We start from the raw sequence: 21,161 nt of genomic DNA, 5'->3' as shown, positions 1-21,161 counted from the left end.
GACGAACTGTACTTGATGTGAGCTATACCTATTGGAGTTGATAATGTCGCATATATGTTGTCGCTGGGCTGTTTTGTTTCATATACACGTATGAAATGCAGTTGATCTAATTTATATTTGTGCGGAGATGTCAGCAGATGAAGTAGTACGGAAGTATATATAGTTAACTAAGTTACGAAGGCCTGTATATGAGTCAGCACGGTTGTGCCAGCAACAACGTCATACCCCACGTGTCAGCCAACCGAACTTCTTCTCCTTCACCTCCTCATAGCAAACCTTCTTTCTCTCCCTTCAACCCCCACACCCGACACAACTATGGCCCACGCAATGCACGACACACACAAACGCCCCAAGGGTACCGCCTCCCCCTCCCTCTAGAGACCTCCCTCCATTCCTACTAACCTCATCCGCAGGCATTCTCAAGAACTCCACCAGCTCAGGCAGCATCCCCCGCGCCGCCTCCGCAGCAGCCCCTCAAGCATCGTCACCACCAGCCGCACGACAACCCGGCACCACGCCAACCGACCCGCTCGACACGAAGGAACTGACACTCCAGAACACGCTCCAGAACGCCGGCCGCCGACGGTCCTCATCCGGCGCGGTCGGCGCACGGCGACAATCGCTGGCTAGCGCCAGCGGCAGCGCGCACGACTCGAACTCACCGCGACTGAAGTGGGACGAGGCGAACCTGTACCTCGCGGAGCAGGAGAAGACGGCCAAGATGAAGATCGACGAGCCTAAGACGCCGTATGCGCCGCGGTATGACCCGGCCCAGGACGAGGAGGAGATGCGGCTCGCGGAGGCGGCGGAGGCGGAGGAGAGTCTGATTGATGCGCAGGGCGTGGTGGTGGACGAGCTGGATCGCGGCCGGAAGAAGATCGCGGTCGCGGAGGAGGAGATCCCTGACTTGGAGCTGGGAGAGCCCGAGGAGGCCGTTACTGGCGGTCAGCAGCCGCAGCGGATTGTGCACGGTCGCCGGCTTAGCGAGGATGAATCGGCGGCGCATGGGGATCGACATGTTGTTGTTGGTGGGGATGGGGACGGGGGTGGTGCGGGTGACGGGTTACTGACGGCGGAGGAGGCGCAGGCGAAACATCGGCAGTTTGAGAAGAGGCGGAAACAGCATTACGAGATGCGGAATATTAAGGAGCTTCTTGCGTGGGTTCTCCTTTCTGCTTTCCTTCCCCTTCGTCGTTTTTTCATGTTGAGGTGTATTCGGTGCTGACTGTCTACTGGGTAGGCATCCGGAGAATCTGGATGAGATGGATGAGGACGAGGATGAGGAGGAGACGACTCCTGCGGTGCCGCCGCCGGTGCCTAAGATTCCGGAGAAGTTTTTGAATGGGAGGCAGTAAGGCCGGGGGTGTTATGAGGAACGATTGCATTGATCTGGGATTGTCTACGCAGTGATGGTATATTCCCCGGCTGTTTTGAAGGTCTTTCCGCTGGGATGTTTAACTGGGCTCTTATACTTGCATACATGATAGATGGGATAATATGATTTCATGAGACTTGGCCGTGTTGCCGGGACAGCTACTCAACGCAGTACTGGAATATGGAGCCCCTAATGAAAGTGAAACGAGGAGCTGCAGCCACCGGGTTGATCGACGGGGCGAGACCGTGGGATGTGACCTGTCATGTCTATAGTGTAGTCGAGTACTCTGTATATATACCGGAGAGACGGCTTTACGAGATCAGCTGTAGACAATCTACTAATAGGTAGAGAGACTACTACATCCCCCGTATACATTGTGTATTGATCCGCAATCAGATAATCATCGCGGGAAATCCCGAGATCAGGAGATTTGCACGCCGATAATTTTAGCCCGCCGATAATTAATAATAATTCTATCGACTCTGGTGAGGGTCAGTGTTATTATTTATTAGTCCTGGTTTTATTGTTGCGCGACTATTTATTCCCGTGACCCCCATGTGATCGTCCTTCTTTCTCTTTTCTTCTTCAAATCTCCTTCCACCACCTCATACACCACACAACACAACATACATACACACATACATACATCACCTCACCATGTCGGACCAGAAAGACGTCTCCGAACCCCAACCTCCTGTCAACAATCCCACCGAATCCCCGGCTCAGCCCGAGAAACCGGCCGAACCCACTCCGGATGGCAGTGCCGATGCCAATGGCAAGACAGAAGAACCGGCTCCCCAGTCCACCTCCGCGGAAGCTCCCGCAGAGCAGCCGCAACAGGGGGACCAGCAGAAGGACTCCCCGGCCGACAACAAGCCCGAGTATCTGGCCAAGAACCCGGCGTTGAGTCAATTCTTCGACCGTCTTCCCACCATCCTCTCCAACGCAGGCCACGATGAAATGTGGGGCGTCGCTCTCAAGGATTCCTCCGATGTCCCCACCGTCAACGTGATGATCAAGCTCCTGCGCGCCAACGAGGGCAACGTGACGCTCGCGGAGGAGCAGCTGACCAAGGCCCTGAAATGGCGCAAGGAGATGGACCCCACCGCCCTGGTCGAGACGGCCAGCTACAGCGCCAGCAAGTTCGGCGGCTTGGGGTATCTGACCACGTACAAGGATGCCAACGGGAAGGAGACCGTTGTCACCTGGAACATCTACGGGTCGGTGAAGAGCATCGATGCGACGTTTGGGGACATGGATGAGTTCGTCAAGTGGCGCGTCGCTCTCATGGAAATGGCCGTCAAGGAACTCAAGATGGACCAGGCCACCGCCGTCATGGACTACAATGCCGAGGAGGACCCCTACCAGATGATCCAGGTGCACGACTACCTCAACGTCAGCTTCCTGCGCCTGAACCCCAACCTGCGCGCCGCCACCAAGAAGACCATCGAGGTCTTCGCCATGGCCTACCCGGAGCTTCTGCGCGAGAAGTTCTTTGTCAACGTCCCCGCCATCATGGGCTGGATGTTCGCCGCCATGAAGGTCTTCCTCAGCAAGAACACCACCCGTAAATTCCACCCCATCTCCAACGGCGCCAACCTGGCCCGCGAATTCCCTGCCCCCTTGAAGGAGCTGTTCCCCAAGGCGTACGGTGGTAACGGCGCCGCCTTGCAAGATGATGCAAGGACCGTGAAGCTAGTCGCTGACCCAGAGCCGGCCGCAGAGACCAAGGGTGACGCTAAGGCTGAGGATGCTCCCGACACGTCCAAGGAAGAACCGAAGCAGGAGTCTGCGGATCCAGCCCGGGAAAAGACCGACGCGGAGGTGAAGGAGAATCCTGCGGCTGCAACTGAGGCCAAGTAAAGGCTACTTGACGCTGGGTTGATATGGCCACACCGTTTGGCTAATGTTACTGCTGTTGAAGGGGGCGAGCGTTGATTATTGTGTTATTGATACCTCAGCCTGCTGTGAAGAGGCCTGCTTTCCGTTCCTCCAGTTTTTAGATATTTATTTTAATCCTGAAAGAATACACTTTGCTTCTCTACTCACTATGTATCATCATTCTCTATTGTGCTGTTCCACCGATAGGGCCGATATCCCATACGGGAGATCATTCGTGCCAAGAGTGCAACTCCGCCCGTCCAACTTCCGCGCAAAGAGCTCCAGCGATCACCGTCTACCCACTTCACCTCACTTACCTACACCTTAGCGTTGAAGCAGAATGTGTTTCGCTCATCTCGACCTCTGCCTGTGTCATCAATAATTCTCATCCGCTCCTCCAGCAGCAGACGCTCAAAATGTCCGTCTGGAACCCCGATAACATTCGCGATGTCGCCGAATCTGTCGGCATCGTCAATCTCAACAACGATGTCACCGAGAATCTCGCCCGCGACGTCGAGTACCGCATCGCACAGGTTCTCGAGGAGGCCCTGAAATTCATGCGCCACAGCCGCCGCACCCTCCTTACGACCCAAGACATCTCCCAGGCGCTGCGCGTGCTGGACGTGGAACCCTTATACGGATATGAAACGACGAGGCCGTTGCGGTTTGGTGAGGCGTCGCTGGGCCCAGGACAGCCTCTCTTCTACGTGGAGGATGAGGAGGTGGACTTCGAGAAGTTAATCAACGCGCCGTTGCCCAAGGTGCCGCGCGAGATCTCATTTACAGGTACCCAGCCTTGTGTCCCGTGGAGTGAGGGTGCCGCTAACGCAATTCAACAGCACATTGGCTGGCCGTGGAAGGCGTTCAGCCGTCGATCCCCCAGAACCCAACCGCCGCCGACTCGCGAAACCTGGAATTGCTGTCGAAGGGACCCAACGCCAACTCCACTCTGGCTGCCATGAGCGGCAGCGGGAACGTAGCCGTCAAACCGCTGGTGAAACACGTGCTGTCGAAGGAGCTGCAGCTGTACTTTGAGAAGGTTTGCAATGCGTTCCTGGACGAGTCCAGCGAGGAGTACCGCACGTCAGGCTACTCCAGTCTCCGTGAAGACCCGGGCTTGCACCAGCTGGTACCGTACTTTGTGCAGTTCATCTCCGAGAAGGTGACGCATGGCATGAAGGATATTTTTGTGCTCACGCAGATGATGCGCATGGCCGAGGCGCTGGTGCAGAACCAGTCGCTCTACGTGGACCCTTATGTACGAATCCTTCCCCGGGTCGATTGCTACGCATGGCTAATTCTACGCAGGTGGCTTCTCTCGTTCCCCCTATCCTGACCTGTCTGATCGGTCGGCAGCTTGGTGGGAACGCCGACCTCTCCGAGCAGTTTGCCCTCCGCGACCTGGCCGCGTCGCTCCTGGGCCTCATCGCGAAGAAGTACTCCCACTCATCGCATACGCTGAAGCCCCGTCTCGCCCGGTCCTGCCTCAAGACGTTCCTGGACCCATTGAAGCCGTTTGGTGCACAGTACGGCGCGTTGATCGGCCTCCATGCGGTCGGAGGCGCCGAGGCCGTGCGCGTGCTGATCGTCCCCAGCCTGCCTACGTACGGTAACCTACTCAAGGACGGGATGGCGGAGGACGATCCCCGTCGACCGGAGGCCGAGCGAGTGCTTCAGGTTCTGTTTGCGGTGCTGGCATCCTTGCGCGAGGGCCACGCGCCGTTGGCCAACGGGAATGCCGCCACGGTGACGGACGACCTGCGCACAAAATTGACGGGGAAGGTGGGGGAGTTTTTGGCGGGGAAGATCGGTGAGCAGGGGGATGTGCAGATGGCGCATGATGTGTTGAACTCGTAGGGGTGCTGTTTTCTTTTCCGTTATATAATTCCGATGGAATGTCGGTCTGGGTTGCGGCGATATTGAGTTTGGCGTTGGGGAGTTGGAGAAGGGTCTGGATTCGACATGTCGAGCATATTACAAGTGTTTCTTTCGTGTCTTCCGAGTTCCCTCCGTGTCGGTCATGACGGTACCATCCATGACTGTCGTAGAAATACAGTGCGTCGATCGCGGGTTCCTGGCGGCGACGTCACCGGGCTTATGTCAGCGGTCAGCGGGCATCTGCCGCGCCTCACCGCCCGCCGGCTGTCGCACGAGCACCAAAAACTCAACGACGTCCAACTTCAGTCGCCATCGTCGTCCTCTCATCTGCGTCGTCCTGTACTGCGGGATTCTGCGGATTGCTCAATTCTCCCCATAAGCCGGTTTGCCTTCTCTGCCACGGAGAAATACCTGACGTTCCATTCGCGTCTCTCGGTCTCTACCCAACCTGCGGCCCACGATTTTTTTCCGGGCCCACACATCAAATCAAATCTTCCTGCTTGGGAATCAATAATTTCCCTCAACGCCTCAACCCCACGTTGATATTTTTCTTCTTCTTTCCTCCTCCTCCTTTCAACTCTCTCCTCGTCCCATCCGCTGGGAGTATTGTCTGCCTGCTGAGCTTGCGGTGATACGCTTCGATTCCCCCAGAGCTCTTCTGCGGTCTTTCCGTCCGTGTCGCACGAACTGGTCGTCTCGCCGATGTCCAGCTCTGTAGCTTCTCGCTACATCGTGCTGTTTTAAGCCCGATTCTTTCTTGCCTTCCATGAACCCGAAGGATCTCCTACGATTCCTGTCTAAGCCTGCGAAGTAGGTCGTCCCCTGGTGTCCGTGTCGGTCAGAGTTTTCGCGCTTCCCCGCTTCGTCGGTCTTGCCCGCATACACTTTCTCCAACTCTTCCCACTTCCAACACCATTCGCTAATTGCCTTCTCTCTAGGCCTCGATAACGCGACTCACGCAGTCACCTTTTCACACCCTCACCCCCTTTTGTACCCTTTTTTGAAAAGCAGATCTCCTCGTCTGCTAGACCCGATACTTTGACCGGTATCGGTATCTTCCAGCACGAGGGTTCACCACCGATAGTCACCATTCCTTTTTCCAGAGGCTTTTTCCTCCTCTCTCTTTCCTTCCGCCCTCCCTAGCAGCCCTCCAGGCTCTTTCGGATCTTACCCTTTCTGGCTGTGTGCCACCTTTGCTCCATTGGAATCAGGGCCTTCTCTCTCAGACGGACATCCCCCCCTGTTCGTCTGGGTAGCAGATAGTGCTTCCTAGGCTTTTCTACTTCTGTCTACAGTTTTTAAAACGCAATTGACGCCCCGCGTCTCGATACCTGTCCCGCCGTTCACTTACTCGCCACCCGTGCGTTGTCTATTCGCCTCAATTGCTGGAGATGGTGTACATTGGGATCCCCAAAAACTACACGACCTCGCCGTCATCCTTCATCGGGACCCCGTCCCTGACCATCAACTATGCGGCAACCCAGGACCTCGACTCCTCCAATGCCTTTGAAGGTATGGTACCCGGTGGAATTGGCGTGGCATTGTTGCTGATTCATGACTCCCCCAGGCCCGGAGAAGCTCCTGGAGGTGTGGTTCGCTCCGTCTGCCAAGGATCTTCCGTCTTCCAACGCCGCCGGTCTGAAGGCGGTGTCGGAGGAGATCTGGAAGGACATGCTCGACCTGGTCAATTGTCAGGTCCTCTCCATTGTGTCGTCCGAGGATGTTGACGCCTACCTCCTGTCCGAGTCCAGCATGTTCGTGTGGCCTCACAAGTTGATTTTGAAGACCTGTGGGACTACCACTTTGCTGTCGGGTCTGCCTCGCATCCTCGAGATCGCGGCCATGTTTGGTGGCTTCCAGAAGTCGACGGCTCCTCCGTCGCGCGGCATCTCGGTCGCTGCGGCCCCGTACCGCGTGTTCTACAGCCGGAAGAACTTCCTCTTCCCGGACCGTCAGCGTGGCCCCCACCGCAGCTGGAGGGACGAGGTGCGCACCATGGACAGGCTGTTCCTCAACGGTAGCGCGTACATGATTGGCAAGATGAACGGCGAGCACTGGTACCTGTACCTCACCGAGCCGCACACCTTGCTGACTCCTCCCGCGTCTCCGACGGCGGAATCGGACGAACCGGTCACCGAGACCAAGATGCTTCAGATCCCTCAGCGGGCGGCCCCCCAGGCCGGCGACGATGATGAGACTCTGGAGGTACTGATGACCGATCTGGAGGAAGAGAACGCCAAGCAGTTCTACCTGGACCACGCGACCACCGTTGCGGAGAAGCAGTACAGCAACTTCGAGAAGGACAATGGCGAGCACGTGGATGTCTTCAGCAACAACGCGGACATGGACGGCGTCGAGCCCGGCCCCGTGCGCACGCTGCCGGCCGAGTTGACCACGGAGGGTCACGCCCTGGGCACCGTGGTGTCCGAGTCGTGTGGCTTGTCCAATGTCTACCCGAAGGAGAAGTTCCCGGAGTCGCGCATCGATGCCTACCTGTTCACCCCGTGCGGATTCTCGGCCAACGGCGTCATTCCCTCGCCTCATCAAGGCATGGGCACGCACTACTTCACGGTGCATGTGACGCCCGAGCCGCAGTGCTCGTATGCGTCGTTCGAGACCAACGTGCCGCACTCGCAGAACGGCCAGACTACGGCGGGCATCATCCAGGAGGTGGTCAACATCTTCAAGCCGGGCCGGTTCACTGTGACGTTGTTCGAGGCCAAGCCGGCGGACGCGGAGATGGACAGCGTGGAGGAGGGCCGCTTCGTCGAGCGTCAAGCGGCGCGTCGTGCGACCAAGATGGAGCATGTGGACGGATATCGGCGGGTGGATCGGATTGTCCACGATCTGGATGGATATGACCTCGTGTTCCGCTACTACGAGCGGCTCGATTGGAAAGGGGGGGCCCCTCGGCTCGGAGAAGAGCGCATGTAAGTGGCGTCATGTCCAGGATTGAGACGATCGAGGGTGGGAAATTGCACTGTTTGAGTTGATTGAGTTTCGTAGTGGTTGATTCATTCTTTTGCAAGCGTGTTGTTATTGAGCATTTGTACTTGATCATTCATTGAACCGACACGATATCGGATAATATTGATTGTTTCGTTTTCATGGATATGAGAGCCGTAGACTACGGTAGAGGATGTATAAAATTTCTATAAAAGTATATAAAAGTATCTACTAAGGCTGGATGGAGGTCGGCGGACTTCCCGAACGGGAGAGTTTGCCCGATTTGCTCTCCGCCATACATCCGGACTTCCTTCAGCTTCTTCCCAACGCAACCACATCCACAACGACCACCTTCACCATCCCTCCGTCCTCGCTTTCTTCTCACCTGGTCCTGACCTCTTCGACACCTCTCCGATATACCACACCATCATCGACCCATCGTCAGTTCACCACTCCCAGCCAAACTACCACCAAAGCAAAGCAAAAAGCACAGCATACAAAGCAACCATGTCCTCCCCTCCACCACCAAACAACCCCCTAAAACGCCCCTCCATCTCCTCCACCACCTCCCAATCCGCCAAACGCCCCCGGATGCACCCTCTCCGCCAGACCTCCTTCCCAACCACCATCGACACCGATCCGCGCAACTTCAGCGCCACCAGCGACGCCGGCAGCGTCACCGGCAGCTTCACGGGGAGTCTGGGCGGCGTGTCTGCCGACGGAGTGTTCCGAACAGGCAAGAAGCGCGGTCGCAAGAGCAAGGCCGAGAAGGAGCGCGAGCGCGAAGACGCGGCGAGTGCGCGCGGCGTGGGCGATGGGCGGCTCGGGTCTGTGGACGAGGGCGTGTCGGTGCGTGCGGGTGGAGGTGGTGCGGGCGGCGGTGCCGGTGCCGGTGACGACGATGACGATGAGGATTTTGAGGATGAGGGTGAGTTGCTGGGACGGGAGGAAGGCGCGACAGATACCGAGGCGGAGAAGAAGAATCTTGCGTATGTTTTTTTTTTCCCTTCGTTTCTCCTTTCTACGGGTGGACGTTTGTCTGTCTGGCTACGAGTGTCAAAGCTAACTGATCAGTCTCCTCGTCGATGCGTTCAATCCCCTCCAATCCGAACGATACGATCTCTTCAAACGCGCAAAGCTGCGCAAGGAAACCCTCCGGCGTATCGTCAACCATGCACTCTCGCAGTCGGTCCCCGCCAGCGTCGTCACCACCATCAACGGCTTCACCAAGGTGTTTGCCGGCGAGATCATCGAGAAGGCTCGCACCGTGCAGATAGAATGGGCCGACGCCCACGACCAGGCGGCCCTGGCTCGCTTCGAAGCGGAAGAAGCGGCGGCGATGGCGGCGGCAGATGCTACGAATGGACATGCCCATGTGAAACGGGAAACTCCGGACACGCCGGTCTCTGCGACACCGGTCCCGGGACGAACCCCGCGACAGTTCAAACCGCCGCCGAACCCACATCGTGGACAACTGTTGCCGTCACATCTCCGCGAGGCCCTACGTCGGTACAAGCGCGACGGGGAAGGCGGCGGCGTGGGATTTTCGGGACTCAGTACGGGGAATCTGGGAGTTCGAGGATCCGTGACTTGGACTGCGGGCAGCGTAGGCGGCCGACGGATATTCCGGTGATGCTTTTCCTTTTCCCTTTTTTTTTTTCTGTTCGTATGATTACGACATTAGGGAACGATGATCATGGATAGGGGCATGGATTAAATAATAATGTCTCGAAGCGGCTGGTTCCGCCTCAGGGTCTCACACCTCATCATCTTGGCGTGTCCACTTTTTCCGTTTGCATCTTTTCTTTTTTTTTTTCCCTTCTTCTCTCTGCTCCCTTCTTGTTCTTGTTGTGCCTCGGGCTCGGGCTGATGAACAGGTCATCCTGTGCTGATCGATCTGCCGAGTTGGGCCGTGATACGTTCCATGCAATCCAACCCTACAGGGCCATGACCAAAAGTCTACTCATCAGCCAAGCCGTGATCTGCTGCATCTTGCCCTCGACCAGCCAGGCAGCCTTCATTTCCATGGTTGTACGCGTCCCTCACTCGCCGTGGCGACATTGTGGAATCGGTTGATGCCATTGTGCCAAGCCCGCCGAATAGGGCTGAACTCCGTTGATATCGGTCTATGGTGCTGGATGGCGTCACCTGCGGCCACGCTCGCGCATCCAAACCATGGCGTTATTTGTTGCCGCGATTGAGGAGGTCCATTTCCCCTCCCCATACCGTTACCTCCCTTTCGAATCGTGGTATCTCGGCTCTCCCGTTATGCGGAATGCTGCGTGGGTGCCCGTGTAGCCGGGAATGCCACTGCCCTCCCTTGAGAAACGAGGTTTCAGATGCGAGTGGGAACTCTCCACCTAAAGAGGACCCTGATCCAGTCCTTGACAAGTCCAGTGACTTGTGGTCTCCCCCTTGGAAGTGGGTTTGCCAACCCTTCGGGACTGGTTTGTCGCGTTATTCTGGGGTTCGATTTTAAGTGCTGGCTTTCTCGGCATACTGCCCACGATGGTTGATCCATTCCTGCAGCACTATTTTTGTGTGAAACTCCTGCAGACGGATTTTTTTTACTTTTTTAAGCACGGCTCTGTTTTATTTACCGATTACGCCATGGTGGCATGGACAATCATTGCTGATTGTTGGATTTTTAACGCCCTTGATACACTCCTACGTACGCTTCTCCCCCCTAGACTATACTAGATACGAAATCTGTCGCCATTGCGTCCTCCTATTTCTCCCTGCTGGTATCTCGTTTAAACTTCGTCCCCTTCCTGATTTTCCTTTCTTCCCTCTGGTTTCCTTGGTTCGGTCCCTCGGTCGTTTCTGGGTCAGTTTGCATGGATCGAGTCTATTGGTGTCTTCCTACCCTTCAGTCCCTCTCTTAGATCCTTTCTTTTTCTTCGTTTGCTTTTGATGTCCGTGTCTGTGTAACGTCCCTTGCCCACCATGGAGTATATCCAGCCGTCGTATCTCTATACCCGTCTGGTGGACAACCTGCCATGGAAAGGAGGAGACTCCTCAGTGAAAGGCGATCCTAGGAAGAGCGTGAAATGGATTGACGTGAGTTTCATCAGCTGCAGCAATAACAGTCGACTAATGTGGGATCTGACACATCACAGGGCCTCAGAGGTATCGCTTCCTTCCTGGTCGTCATGACCCATCTAGCGCGTGCCTGGGACTACGATCTGTTTGCACCACGGGATACCGAAGATGCCACTCCGCGTGTGCTGCAATGGCCCATCCTGCGTATCCCCTGGCAGGGCCGCATCGGCGTTACCATCTTCGCCTTCCTGACCGGCTACGTCTGTGCCCTGAAGCCGATCAAGCAGTCCCGCGCCGGCGACCACTACGCGTCCTTCACCTCCGTCGCAAAGAGTGCCTTCCGTCGTCCGCCGCGCCTGATCCTGCCGGCCACCTTCGCCATGATCATCTCGTGGGTGATGGCGCAGTGCGGTGCCTTTGTCGTGGCCAACCGCTCCGATTGCTGGTGGTGTCGTTACGCCGCCCCGGATCTGGAGGACTCCTTCTGGAAAGAGGTCCTCCGGCTGGGGAAGAACTTCCTCAGCACGTGGACCACCGGGTACATGGCGTACGATGATCACCAATGGGCTCTGCTGCCGCTGCTTCTGGCGTCGATGCTGGTGTACATCCTTCTCTGTGCGACGATGTTCGTCAAGTTCCGGTACCGTCTCGTCATCTACCTCATCATGTTCCTGTACTTCCACCAGGATGCCGCGAAAGACACGGGTAAGTCGCTTGCTCGCACCTCTCCCCGAGACAGACACAGCCTGACTCGGATGTAGAAACCTTCCAGATGCAAGCCATCTACGGCATGTTCCTCAGCGACCTCTCCTACGAAGCATCCTGGCGCGACTTCGTTGACCGCCACCGCTGGCCCCGCCGGATTGTCGCGGGCATCCTCGCCCTCGCAGGACTGCTCATCGCCGGATACCCCGGCGAGCACCCCGAGTGGGCAACCTGGTCGGACATGATGTTCAAGGTGTCGCACTACATCTTCCCGCCGGACGTGAACATCGGCAAGCGATACACAGCCGTCGGCGTCGACCTGATCATCTTCGCGATCTACATCTCCCCCTCGACGAAGGAATTCCTCTCCAACCGGCTCCTCCTGTGGCTCGGCAAGCAGAGCTTCGCCGTCTACCTGGTCCACGGCACGCTGCTGCGCACCGTGCTGTGTTGGATGCTGTACGGCATCTCCGGACAGCCGTGGGAGGAGGTCGTCGACGAGAACGGCAACCCCATCTACGATGAGGACGGCGAGCGCGTGCTGCCGCCCTGGCTGCCGCTGCGGCCGCCCTGGGTCGTCGCCATCAGCATCCCGGCCTGGATTGCGCTCGTGTATTTCTGCGCCTCGCTGTGGACCAGCTACGTCGACCCGTTCTGCGCCCGCGTCACCCAGAAGCTTGAGAACTGGATGTTCGTCGACGACGAGAAGGACGCTGCGCCGCCGCCGCTGCCTATGACGAGCATGCCCATGCCGACGGCGTAGGCTGGGCGTCCTTGCGGGGGGTTGTTATTTAGTTTTTTTTTTTTCGAGTACATATATTGTTTGGTCCATAGGTATCTACGGTGTACGTATCATATGCATATCAGATCATATCCCTGCGTGGAACATATTTGTTGGATGTGGCTTGCGTCAAGGTTCGCGGTAGCTTTGGCGATCCGGATAGACTTCTGAGCTGTAAACCCTGATCCTAACTCTACAGAGCACAGGACGGGATTTCCGATGTACGAGTGGGTGGGTGGATGGGAAGATCATGGTCGATTCTACTTCTAGTCTGTGTCTAGACACTCCCAAATTACATGCATAAATCATCATTCCGGAATATCGTCTCGCCATTTTAACCCCAACCCAATTCCTCACTGCCATTTCTGCACCACGACCCCTCCGCGCTTGAACTCCGCCAGATCCCCGAGCACTGCGCTCTTGTCCGTGAGCTCTTTGCTAGGGAACGTAGTCATGAGCACCCACGGCCGGGACTGGCTGACGGGGCTCGCGGCAGCGACAAAATCATAGACCGAGCCGATCGTATGCGACGTGTTGAACCGGGACGTCAGACGGGTGCCGTCGCCGAGACGGATCTGCAGGGTGACGATGGGCTGGGACTCGTCCACGGCGGGCTGGGAGGTCGGGGGCGTCTCCGGCTGTGATGGCGGCGGCGGGGTAGGCGTGGCGCTGGCGACGCCGGGAGTCGGGCTGCCAAGGCGCTGGCCGGCGCCCGCAAACGGCTTGTACTTGGGCTTGGGACGGACGTACTTCTCGTCGTGCTGCTTGATCTCGACGTCGACTTCCTGCCCGGGGAGCACGTTCATGATGGACAGCGGGGCGCGGCCCTGACGGATGCCGTCAAGGATCTCGGCGTTGCGGGGGTCATCGGAGCGGAAGAGTTCACCGTCGTCGACGGAGAAGCCATCAGACCAGAAGTGGAGGGTGCGCTGGACGCGCTCGGCGCGTTGCTGGTGGGCGGGGGCGGCAGCGGCGGCGGCGGAGGGATCCTCGACGACGCGGCTGGGGGCGTCGTCGCCGCCGAGGGTGCGCGCGGTGCCAGTGAAGTAGGAGCGGCGCGGAGCCGGGTCGTCGGCGGAGGGTGGTTGGGCGCGGCGGGCCTTTTCGATGATCTTCTTCTTGAGGTCGTCCGGGTTCTGCACGGCGAGGCCGGACTTTTCGCCGCCCGCGAAGAAGTCCTGGTTGACGGTGTCGTCTTCGTCGTCAGAAGAGCCCCCGCCAGCACCGCTGCCGGAGGAGAAGTCGCCGAGCGTGGCAAATTTCTTTCGAGGCGCGGGCTTGCGCGTGGATGAGGAGGGTTGCGGCGTCGTGGAGGGGGACTGCGAGGTGCTGCTGCCGCTGGGGGCTGGGCCGCCGAGCGTGCGGCCGGCCGAGGGCCCGGATTCGGCGCCGCCGAGGGAGCGCCCCGGGGTATCGTGCAGCGCGTCGTCTTGTTCGGCGAAGTATTCGGTCACGGCGGCTTCCAGGTCCCAGCCGTTGGTGCTGAGGTATTCATGTGCCTGTGCGGGGGTTAGTGAGATCGATGGGGGAGGGAGCAAGGGAGGGGAGGGTACCTCGCCCAGACGGGTCCGGGTCATGGCGCAGAATTGAGCGATGAGCTCGTCCTGGTCGATATTGGCGGGGTCCATGGTGGATGAGAAGGGGAGGAGGAATTGAAGATGAAGGAGAAGCTGAAGTTGAACTGGAGAAGAACAACAATGTACGTCACCGTTGCCTGATTGGTCAGCCGGGGAGACCTTTTTCCGGGCGGTGCCTAGGTGCGGCGGTGCCTTACTGGCCTGAGGCAGAACGCGGTATACTTGAGCTGGATTTGTGAATAAAAGATATAGGCAGAGTACAAACGAAGATCTGCTAGATATCTACTCTCCGATATGTATCTTCTGTTTCTGTCGTGAATGGTGCTCTATTGTGGTGCTTACATAACCCTATGAGTTCATCCGCTACTTCTCTGCGCGTCAACATCACCACCACTTCTTCATACGCACATCCCACTGACACCGACTTCCTCTCGTAATCACACTCCCCGCTACTCACATCTACCATGTCTGATAACCACAATTCGCCTCCCGAACTCTACGAGTCCGGTCTCACCGTCCCCTCCGACTCCGAGAACTACTCCGCCAACAACGAACTCTCCTCCTCGACATCCAGCTCTCCCCTCATTCTCTACAAACCCCCGACCTTCTGGAGTATCCTACGTGGTGCTGCGATCAATCTGTTCCTTCCGTTTGTCAACGGTCTGATGCTCGGATTCGGTGAACTCTTCGCACATGAAGCCGCCTACCGACTAGGATGGTCGGGAACCAAGGTACTGTCTTCTCCTGCAACGCCCTCCTGCGCTCCCTATACTAACACCGTCAGGTCTTCCCTCTTCATCGCCGATCGAGACCTGTCGGCCCTGGTGTCGAGGTTCGCGAGCTCCCGTCGGAACGGCGGCGCAACGGAACTCTCCGCGATACGGCTTCTCTCGAGTGAACCGAGCCACCGAACACGGGGGATATTGAAACGTACCTCCGAATGAAGAACAGCGCATTGTTATAGAGCTAATTATTGTCTCCGCGTGCATGATCACATCCTGGGATGAAAATACCTGTCGGTTGTTGTTGTTGTTGCTATCCTTGTTACGGTGTATATACTAGATCGTCGACACTGTCGAGATATGGTTTGAGGCGTCTGGCGCAGCCATTGCATTACATACGAATTCATAATCCCAGTGGGACCTGTCGTGTCTTACTGATCCTGTGTATCATTATCCCCATACTCAAACTCCGTAGGACCAGCCGTTCACCGCCCGGCAGAAAGAAAAACGCCAAAAGCATCCGCCGCTCGCTGTTTTCCTGCCGCATCGCCATTTTCCTCTTTCACCTCTCCTCCCTCCAATTCCAACAATGTTCGGCGGTGCTGGTCTCAAGGGCCGCGGCGCTATGCCGGCCATTGCCCGCCAACGGTTGTCCGCCTTCTCTCGCTCCAGCCGTTCGGTATGACCCTCCGGTTCGGCTCCATTTCGGCAGATTCGCAGATTGACCATGGCTTTAGATCTCCTCCTTCCGGCCCCAAGCCGCCGGATTGTCTGCTCGGCCTGGTCGAGCCAATCAGACTCTTGCTGGACGCCTTGCCTGGCGCCCTGCGGCCGGTATCCCCGCCGTGACGACTGCCCGGTTCAATTCCACTTCCTCCGCTGCCCCGACACCCGCCGATGCGACCACAACGACGACAGCGACGACGACCCCTACCCCGGCGTCAGACCTCTCTGACGTGGCGGTGGACCTTAACTCGATCCCCGAGAACATTGGCTATCTCAAGGCGCTGGGTCTGGACTACGGATGGGGCCCGTCCTCGCTGATCGAGTACGTGATCGAACATTTCCACATCTGGGCTGGTCTGCCGTGGTGGGCGAGTATCGTCGGAGCCGGTCTTCTCGTGCGTCTGGCGCTGCTGAAGCCCATGCTTGGTGCGGCCGACACCTCGACCAAGATCAACAACCTGCGGGACGTGTCCACGCCCCTCCGGACCAAGATGACCAACGCCGCGCGCGAGGGAAAGCAGACGGAAATGATGCAGGCCCGCATGGAGCTGAACAACCTCCACGCCCAGCACGGCGTCAAGCCGTGGAAGTCCTTTGTGCCGCTCCTCCAGGTGCCCCTGGGTTTCGGTTGCTACCGCGTCGTCAAGGGCATGACGGCCCTGCCGGTCCCGGGACTGGCCCTGGAGTCCGTTGGCTGGATCAAGGACTTGACTGTGGCCGACCCGTACTTTGTGCTGCCAGCGACGACCGCCCTGTTCATGTATCTCTCATTCCGGGTATGCTATGCTCGCCCGTTACACGGTCTCCCCTGGCTAACGAGACGCTCGTACAGAAAGGAGGTGAATCCGGTATCAATAACCTCACCAACTCCAGCCTCGGCAAGATGTTCCTCTACGGCATGCCTGCCATGACCTTCGCCTTCATGTCCTTCTTCCCCAGCGCCCTGCAGTTGTACTTCCTCGCCACCGGCCTGTTCGCCCTGGGCCAGTCGTATATGCTTGCGTCTCCCGGTTTCCGGAAGTTCGCCAACATCGCCATCCCCCAGAAGGCCGGCGCGCCCGCTCCTGGCGGTGGCGTCTCGTCCGAGGACCAGCAGAAGCAGCTGCGCATGATCGTCGAGGCCATGGAACAGCAGCAGAAGAACCCGAGCGCTGCCCAAGGCAAGACGCCGGATGCCAACACCGTCAGCTTCATCGACCGCTTCCTCGACTCGGTCAAGCAGTCGACAGACAAGACCCGCAAGGAGGTGAGCGAGAAGATGGACGAACTGCGCGGCAACGGTCCCCAGAAGAACGCCGACGGCACCCTCGCGGCGCCGCCGCGTCTCAGCGAGAGTGACCGCAAGCTGGCGGACGCGTACGAGAAGCGCCGCCGTGAGGAGGAGGACTGGAAGCGCGAGGAGCGCAACCACGCGCGGAGACAGGCGCATATGCGGACCCTGGAGGCGGAGCGCGAGAGGGCGCGGTCGTCATACAAGGTCAAGCAACGGTGATGCGATTAGGAGTTGGATTTTGTATATTATGGGTGGGTGTATGAGTGTGCGTCCCCTTCATCTACTTGTTTTATGTGATATTTAGAATGGACTGGGATAGTCAAATAGAGCATCTTCATTCTGTGAGCTGAAGCGTCAGTCAGGGGAGAACGATCCTGCTTAGCTTTATCTTATGAATCCTAGTTCTAGGTATCACCTACAGATTCTTATTAATAACGGCAACTTTTAGCCGTGAGATAATCGCAGCGGTGACACCCTAGCGTTCGACTTGGTCCCTTCCAGTACATTGCAGAATCCTTCTCGGTCCACTCTGGTGTTGTACGCCTCAAATCCGTGGCTTCACATCCCAAAGGTAGTTTGCTACTTAATAGGACGACGTATTCGTGTCGACTAAAATGATTGATCATTGTGGGTCTCCTTGCCCCACCAAAGTGGGCGTGTATAAATACATAGCTTTAACTTAATTGAATGATCCGTAGGCATGGTGTTCTAGATATAGTACTAGGTGAAACCCGTGCAATCCGAGTATGGAAACCAGGACATATGTGTACTGGTTGTTGAATTCCGTGCCGATGAATGTGCTGACAATGACCTAGAGCAAGCAACATCATCGGAACAATGATGGGTCGCGAGGATTGTCGTATAGTGGTGGTCCGGACGTATAATCGGTGACGAAAGGTGGGAAGCTGTTTATACCGTTGTCGTTGTGAACTCGGGCAATATCATTGTTCACTTTGTCCTGCGTGGGCGGGTTTGCCGGATAAGCGTGTACCTTTTGGCTTAGCCGTACAATAACAACGGATAACTTGTTATGTTCTGGTAGATGTGCTACCGCTGGATCATAAGAGGTATTTGCAATGTCAAATACAAGGAATACGCGTGTCTGCCATCTCTGCTTTGCTAGCAGTTTGGTTTGAGGCTGATGACTATGTGGGTAGTGTATTAACTTGTTGTCCTCCAATACCTGGTAAGCCGCTGGGAGTATTTCCTCTGAAGAAGACCATGATTGCTCCCAATAAGCGTTTTTGTCTGAGATAATAACGAGGACTCGAAGAGGCTTCTCTTCCACCATCTGGGTATCTATATTATTAGCCCGATCCCTATGGCCCAAAGTCCCCGAAAACTTACAGCTTACAGCCTAAAGCCGTATAGTATTATGTAGTGCTTTTAATATCCGAAGAGTTGCCTAAGTCAACATCTGTTTTTGAATGGTACGTGCCCCTTAGGAGGGAAAACACGCCCAGGGATGAATTTATTCGTATTCCGGTCTGTTGGGTGACACGCGAAATGACTAATCATCATATGACCATAATTTACTTCAATGTGCATCCTGTATAACGGAGACTTCCACGTGTAAATATAGCTAACTTGCTTGAAGCTTTGATGGATGGGCTTGCTATGTATTATATGCAGTCATAATGCTCCTCCAGTGCCTTCGTAGCCGGCCAAGGCCGCAAACTGACCACACAAGATACTCGTACGAACACAGACCATTGCAATGATATATATCATATCCGGGCACACTCCCCAATGATTGCTCAATCTAAATATTTCCCATGGTAAACGCATGACAACGAAGCGAATTGGCAGCTCTCAAGGGCCATATGAAGTGACGAAAATTATTCATATAAATCTACAAACGTCGCTCAGGATTGCCAAATTCGCCATCTGTTGCTCTGGGTACAGTTCAGTTAGAACAGAATATTGTCTTTTGGGACTTACTTTTCTTCCTCAAAGCGTTCGACCATTACACCGGAATGTCGAAGCTGATCTCTGCACGGCCGCTCTTCATTGACAGCATTGATGCATGTTACAATAAAATATCGAAGCCCTAATTAGGCTCAGCTTTGAAAAGATTCCAATCTCGTTTAACGTAGCTTTTCCGTGCAGGGAAGAATTCCTCGGCATCAAGTTAGATAAAAAAGGTGGCAGGTACAATAGTATAGCCATGACCTCCGAGCGCATACGAAATAAATCTAGATAAGTACGAATCTCTAATAGGACGGCTATTTTTATTATATTCAGCAGCATTAGATATATGAGTGGATGTAGAAGATTCTCTGCAGATAATATCGCAGAGAAGCACATAGTGAGGTGGTATCCTATGGTGCAGCTACTATAGGCTGTCAATTAAGGGTTGGTCTGAGAGTTGAGGAATGTGGGAATGATAGACGAGAGGGTATTTTTTTTGTTACATTATACATAGATACTTGTCTTGTTGGGGCGCGATGAGGTTTTGACCCAAGAGATATACGTATTTCTTCTACCTACCATACCTATAGGCTACTTCGAAACATGTTTGCGCTGCTGAGAAGTATGAAAGGGGCTTGTGGATAAAGAGACGGGTGGGATGCAGATGCAAACAGATCATAGTGATTGTGCTTGTGATTGTGGCAGTGAGACCAAAAGGTGAATGAAATGGTGGAGATGGGTGTCCTTCACAGTAGAGTGCAACATTGTTAACTATTTGTAGAAGGAGGCCGCTGAGTCGTCGCTGAGTCGTCATGGAAGGTGAAACGACACAAGTTGATGGCTTCAGGAACCAACTGTTTCTTCTTCTTTCTCTCCATCTCCCCCAACTCACTCTATTTCTCTCTCCACCAAAATAAACATCCTGCAGTCAACCGGTAAGTCATCATAAAAGAGCTCCATCTCAACCAGAACTAACCCTATAGATATCCACCTGCGTCAAACAAAGGTATAATATAAACTCATTCCAACGACTTCCATCCTACTTCTTTCCTTTCTCCCTATGATCCCTTCTCAATCTAATACCACAGCTATTCCTTCATAGCACCCAACTCACGCTAAGCAGCTCAACATGCTCTTCCAGATTGACACCGTCAACTGGACCGTCATTCTCAAGGGTATCGCGGTCCTGATTGCCGTGGAGCTGATCCGCTACCTCCTGGCCCGCTTCAATGACCGTCAGCGTCCCCGTCGTCCTCACATCTCCGGTCCTATCCACGTCCGTCTAATGAACCCGCACGAGTCATGAATTGGACCAGATGCGATATCACCTTCTTGGCCGTGGTGAGTTGTCACCTCATATCATAATACAGGAGATGAATCACTGAGACAAGAACTAGGTGGGATGCTCGTATCTCTACGGCTTGTTTTTGCTGTGGTATTATTTGTCGTTGGCGGTGGGATGCACTTGGGATATGATGGTGCTCATTTGGATTGAACTCGGGACCTGGTGCCATGCGTAGGACTATGAACTCTAGGAGATGAATTGACCATTATTATCAGGTGGACTGGTGTTGAGTCCTGTGGAAACCGCATTCATCTGCGAGATAATAGCTTACGGCACAATATGAACTGTCCTGGATGGTAATGAATAGACTAAAATGGAAACTGGTTCATTCTCATTCATTAGAGGGATTAACTGAACGCAATCTGTTGTAAATCATGTATAACAGTCATAGTGGTGTCCGTTCTGGTATTGTTGCTGCAAACTGTATCCCTTTTCATGTACTTTGTCGGGCCGGAACATACAAAACACAGCTGATCGAGGTAGCATTCTATGTGATTATTATTGTGGCTACCTGAATGTTGCTGTGTACGTAAGTTTTTTTGAGTTTCTTTGGCCTTCCTTCTGAAAAGCGAATCTACCAAGATCCCCGGTAGTTGGTCGCCTCCAATGCTAGAAAATATAGAGCTTCCCAATGCCCCAGTATAGACAGAAGCAGCTCATGATCATACCAAACCTTAGGACCCTAGAGGTAATCCCCACTGGTATTTCATAATGTCCTCGCTGGGTGGCACAACATGCACTTCAGCTCTACAGAAGAGTACAAATTATCACGCGCCTCTCCACAGTTTCACAGTTTGCGGACCAAACATGCGAAAATTATACTCGAGTTTCCCAGTCTCCCTGGATTTTCAGTATCTATTATGCTAGAGGCCTGGTAGCTGACGAGTCAAGCCCTGTACGCTCGAATTGCGCAAGCCAGGAAGTACCATCCATGACCGTCGAAATATAGGTTGGTGCCGATTGTGTATAGCATAGACATATGAGGAAAGGCCAAGACAT

At 55.3% G+C, this 21,161-nt stretch overlaps 9 protein-coding genes across 9 annotated transcripts; 7 read left to right on the top strand and 2 right to left on the bottom strand.

Moving 5' to 3' along the window:
• Positions 1–116: 116 nt before the first annotated feature.
• Positions 117–1,460, top strand: BDV59DRAFT_12974 (PP1-complex regulatory subunit GLC8). The gene is made up of 3 exons (XM_073686951.1): positions 117–355; positions 414–1,158; positions 1,241–1,460. The coding sequence occupies exons 1-3, from the start codon at positions 316–318 to the stop codon at positions 1,353–1,355; spliced, it is 900 nt and encodes a 299-aa protein (XP_073549331.1). The 5' UTR covers positions 117–315; the 3' UTR covers positions 1,356–1,460.
• Positions 1,461–1,639: 179 nt separating this feature from the next.
• On the top strand, positions 1,640–3,420 carry sfh5 (CRAL/TRIO domain protein). The gene has a single exon (XM_073689306.1). The coding sequence runs from the start codon at positions 2,033–2,035 to the stop codon at positions 3,236–3,238; it is 1,206 nt and encodes a 401-aa protein (XP_073549330.1). The 5' UTR covers positions 1,640–2,032; the 3' UTR covers positions 3,239–3,420.
• Positions 3,421–3,672: 252 nt separating this feature from the next.
• Positions 3,673–8,068, top strand: BDV59DRAFT_192448 (S-adenosylmethionine decarboxylase; the record flags this gene model as incomplete). The annotated part of the gene is made up of 5 exons (XM_073692046.1): positions 3,673–4,042; positions 4,096–4,514; positions 4,565–5,109; positions 6,097–6,203; positions 6,702–8,068. 5 exons carry the CDS (start codon positions 3,673–3,675, stop codon positions 8,066–8,068), a joined length of 2,808 nt encoding a protein of 935 aa, XP_073549329.1.
• Positions 8,069–8,420: 352 nt separating this feature from the next.
• Positions 8,421–9,877, top strand: BDV59DRAFT_175713 (transcription initiation factor TFIID subunit 11 family protein). The gene is made up of 2 exons (XM_073689305.1): positions 8,421–9,069; positions 9,155–9,877. The coding sequence occupies exons 1-2, from the start codon at positions 8,588–8,590 to the stop codon at positions 9,711–9,713; spliced, it is 1,041 nt and encodes a 346-aa protein (XP_073549328.1). The 5' UTR covers positions 8,421–8,587; the 3' UTR covers positions 9,714–9,877.
• Positions 9,878–11,026: 1,149 nt separating this feature from the next.
• Positions 11,027–12,590, top strand: BDV59DRAFT_200901 (acyltransferase family protein; the record flags this gene model as incomplete). Its single annotated transcript, XM_073693693.1, has 3 exons — positions 11,027–11,140; positions 11,200–11,827; positions 11,884–12,590. The coding sequence occupies 3 exons, from the start codon at positions 11,027–11,029 to the stop codon at positions 12,588–12,590; spliced, it is 1,449 nt and encodes a 482-aa protein (XP_073549327.1).
• A 371-nt stretch (positions 12,591–12,961) lies between these two features.
• Positions 12,962–14,236, bottom strand: BDV59DRAFT_200900 (protein phosphatase regulator SHP1; the record flags this gene model as incomplete). Its single annotated transcript, XM_073693692.1, has 2 exons — positions 12,962–14,107; positions 14,162–14,236. The coding sequence occupies 2 exons, from the start codon at positions 14,234–14,236 to the stop codon at positions 12,962–12,964; spliced, it is 1,221 nt and encodes a 406-aa protein (XP_073549326.1).
• Positions 14,237–14,406: 170 nt separating this feature from the next.
• BDV59DRAFT_175710 (TOM13-domain-containing protein) lies at positions 14,407–15,375 on the top strand. Its single transcript, XM_073689304.1, has 2 exons — positions 14,407–14,916; positions 14,970–15,375. Exons 1-2 carry the CDS (start codon positions 14,650–14,652, stop codon positions 15,081–15,083), a joined length of 381 nt encoding a protein of 126 aa, XP_073549325.1. The 5' UTR covers positions 14,407–14,649; the 3' UTR covers positions 15,084–15,375.
• A 9-nt stretch (positions 15,376–15,384) lies between these two features.
• BDV59DRAFT_12858 (membrane insertase OXA1) lies at positions 15,385–17,429 on the top strand. The gene is made up of 3 exons (XM_073686941.1): positions 15,385–15,586; positions 15,645–16,409; positions 16,466–17,429. The coding sequence occupies exons 1-3, from the start codon at positions 15,497–15,499 to the stop codon at positions 17,123–17,125; spliced, it is 1,515 nt and encodes a 504-aa protein (XP_073549324.1). The 5' UTR covers positions 15,385–15,496; the 3' UTR covers positions 17,126–17,429.
• On the bottom strand, positions 17,429–18,354 carry BDV59DRAFT_12852 (uncharacterized protein). Its single transcript, XM_073686940.1, has 2 exons — positions 18,254–18,354; positions 17,429–18,197 (listed from the first exon to the last, which is right to left on the bottom strand). The coding sequence occupies exon 2, from the start codon at positions 18,195–18,197 to the stop codon at positions 17,733–17,735; it is 465 nt and encodes a 154-aa protein (XP_073549323.1). The 5' UTR covers positions 18,254–18,354; the 3' UTR covers positions 17,429–17,732.
• Between the last annotated feature and the right edge of the window lie 2,807 nt (positions 18,355–21,161).

This window comes from Aspergillus ambiguus (assembly GCF_047715705.1).
Source record: "Aspergillus ambiguus strain CBS 117.58 unplaced genomic scaffold BDV59scaffold_10, whole genome shotgun sequence".
Taxonomy (NCBI): domain Eukaryota; kingdom Fungi; phylum Ascomycota; class Eurotiomycetes; order Eurotiales; family Aspergillaceae; genus Aspergillus; species Aspergillus ambiguus.
The sequence above is the reverse complement of the archived record's forward strand: the minus strand, read 5'-3'. Positions and strand labels throughout refer to the sequence as shown.

Excerpts from the sequence above, each read along its gene's own strand:
- BDV59DRAFT_12852 (XM_073686940.1), bottom strand. The coding sequence starts at position 18,197 with ATGGTGGAAGAGAAGCCTCTTCGAGTCCTCGTTATTATCTCAGACAAA.
- BDV59DRAFT_175713 (XM_073689305.1), top strand. The coding sequence starts at position 8,588 with ATGTCCTCCCCTCCACCACCAAACAACCCCCTAAAACGCCCCTCCATC. Across the intron at positions 9,070-9,154 it reads GCGGAGAAGAAGAATCTTGC|TCTCCTCGTCGATGCGTTCA; the intron begins GTATGTTTTTTT and ends CTAACTGATCAG.
- BDV59DRAFT_12858 (XM_073686941.1), top strand. The coding sequence starts at position 15,497 with ATGTTCGGCGGTGCTGGTCTCAAGGGCCGCGGCGCTATGCCGGCCATT. Across the intron at positions 15,587-15,644 it reads TCTCTCGCTCCAGCCGTTCG|ATCTCCTCCTTCCGGCCCCA; the intron begins GTATGACCCTCC and ends CCATGGCTTTAG. Across the intron at positions 16,410-16,465 it reads TCATGTATCTCTCATTCCGG|AAAGGAGGTGAATCCGGTAT; the intron begins GTATGCTATGCT and ends ACGCTCGTACAG.
- BDV59DRAFT_175710 (XM_073689304.1), top strand. The coding sequence starts at position 14,650 with ATGTCTGATAACCACAATTCGCCTCCCGAACTCTACGAGTCCGGTCTC. Across the intron at positions 14,917-14,969 it reads TAGGATGGTCGGGAACCAAG|GTCTTCCCTCTTCATCGCCG; the intron begins GTACTGTCTTCT and ends TAACACCGTCAG.
- BDV59DRAFT_12974 (XM_073686951.1), top strand. The coding sequence starts at position 316 with ATGGCCCACGCAATGCACGACACACACAAACGCCCCAAGG. Across the intron at positions 356-413 it reads CACACACAAACGCCCCAAGG|GCATTCTCAAGAACTCCACC; the intron begins GTACCGCCTCCC and ends CCTCATCCGCAG. Across the intron at positions 1,159-1,240 it reads AATATTAAGGAGCTTCTTGC|GCATCCGGAGAATCTGGATG; the intron begins GTGGGTTCTCCT and ends TCTACTGGGTAG.
- sfh5 (XM_073689306.1), top strand. The coding sequence starts at position 2,033 with ATGTCGGACCAGAAAGACGTCTCCGAACCCCAACCTCCTGTCAACAAT.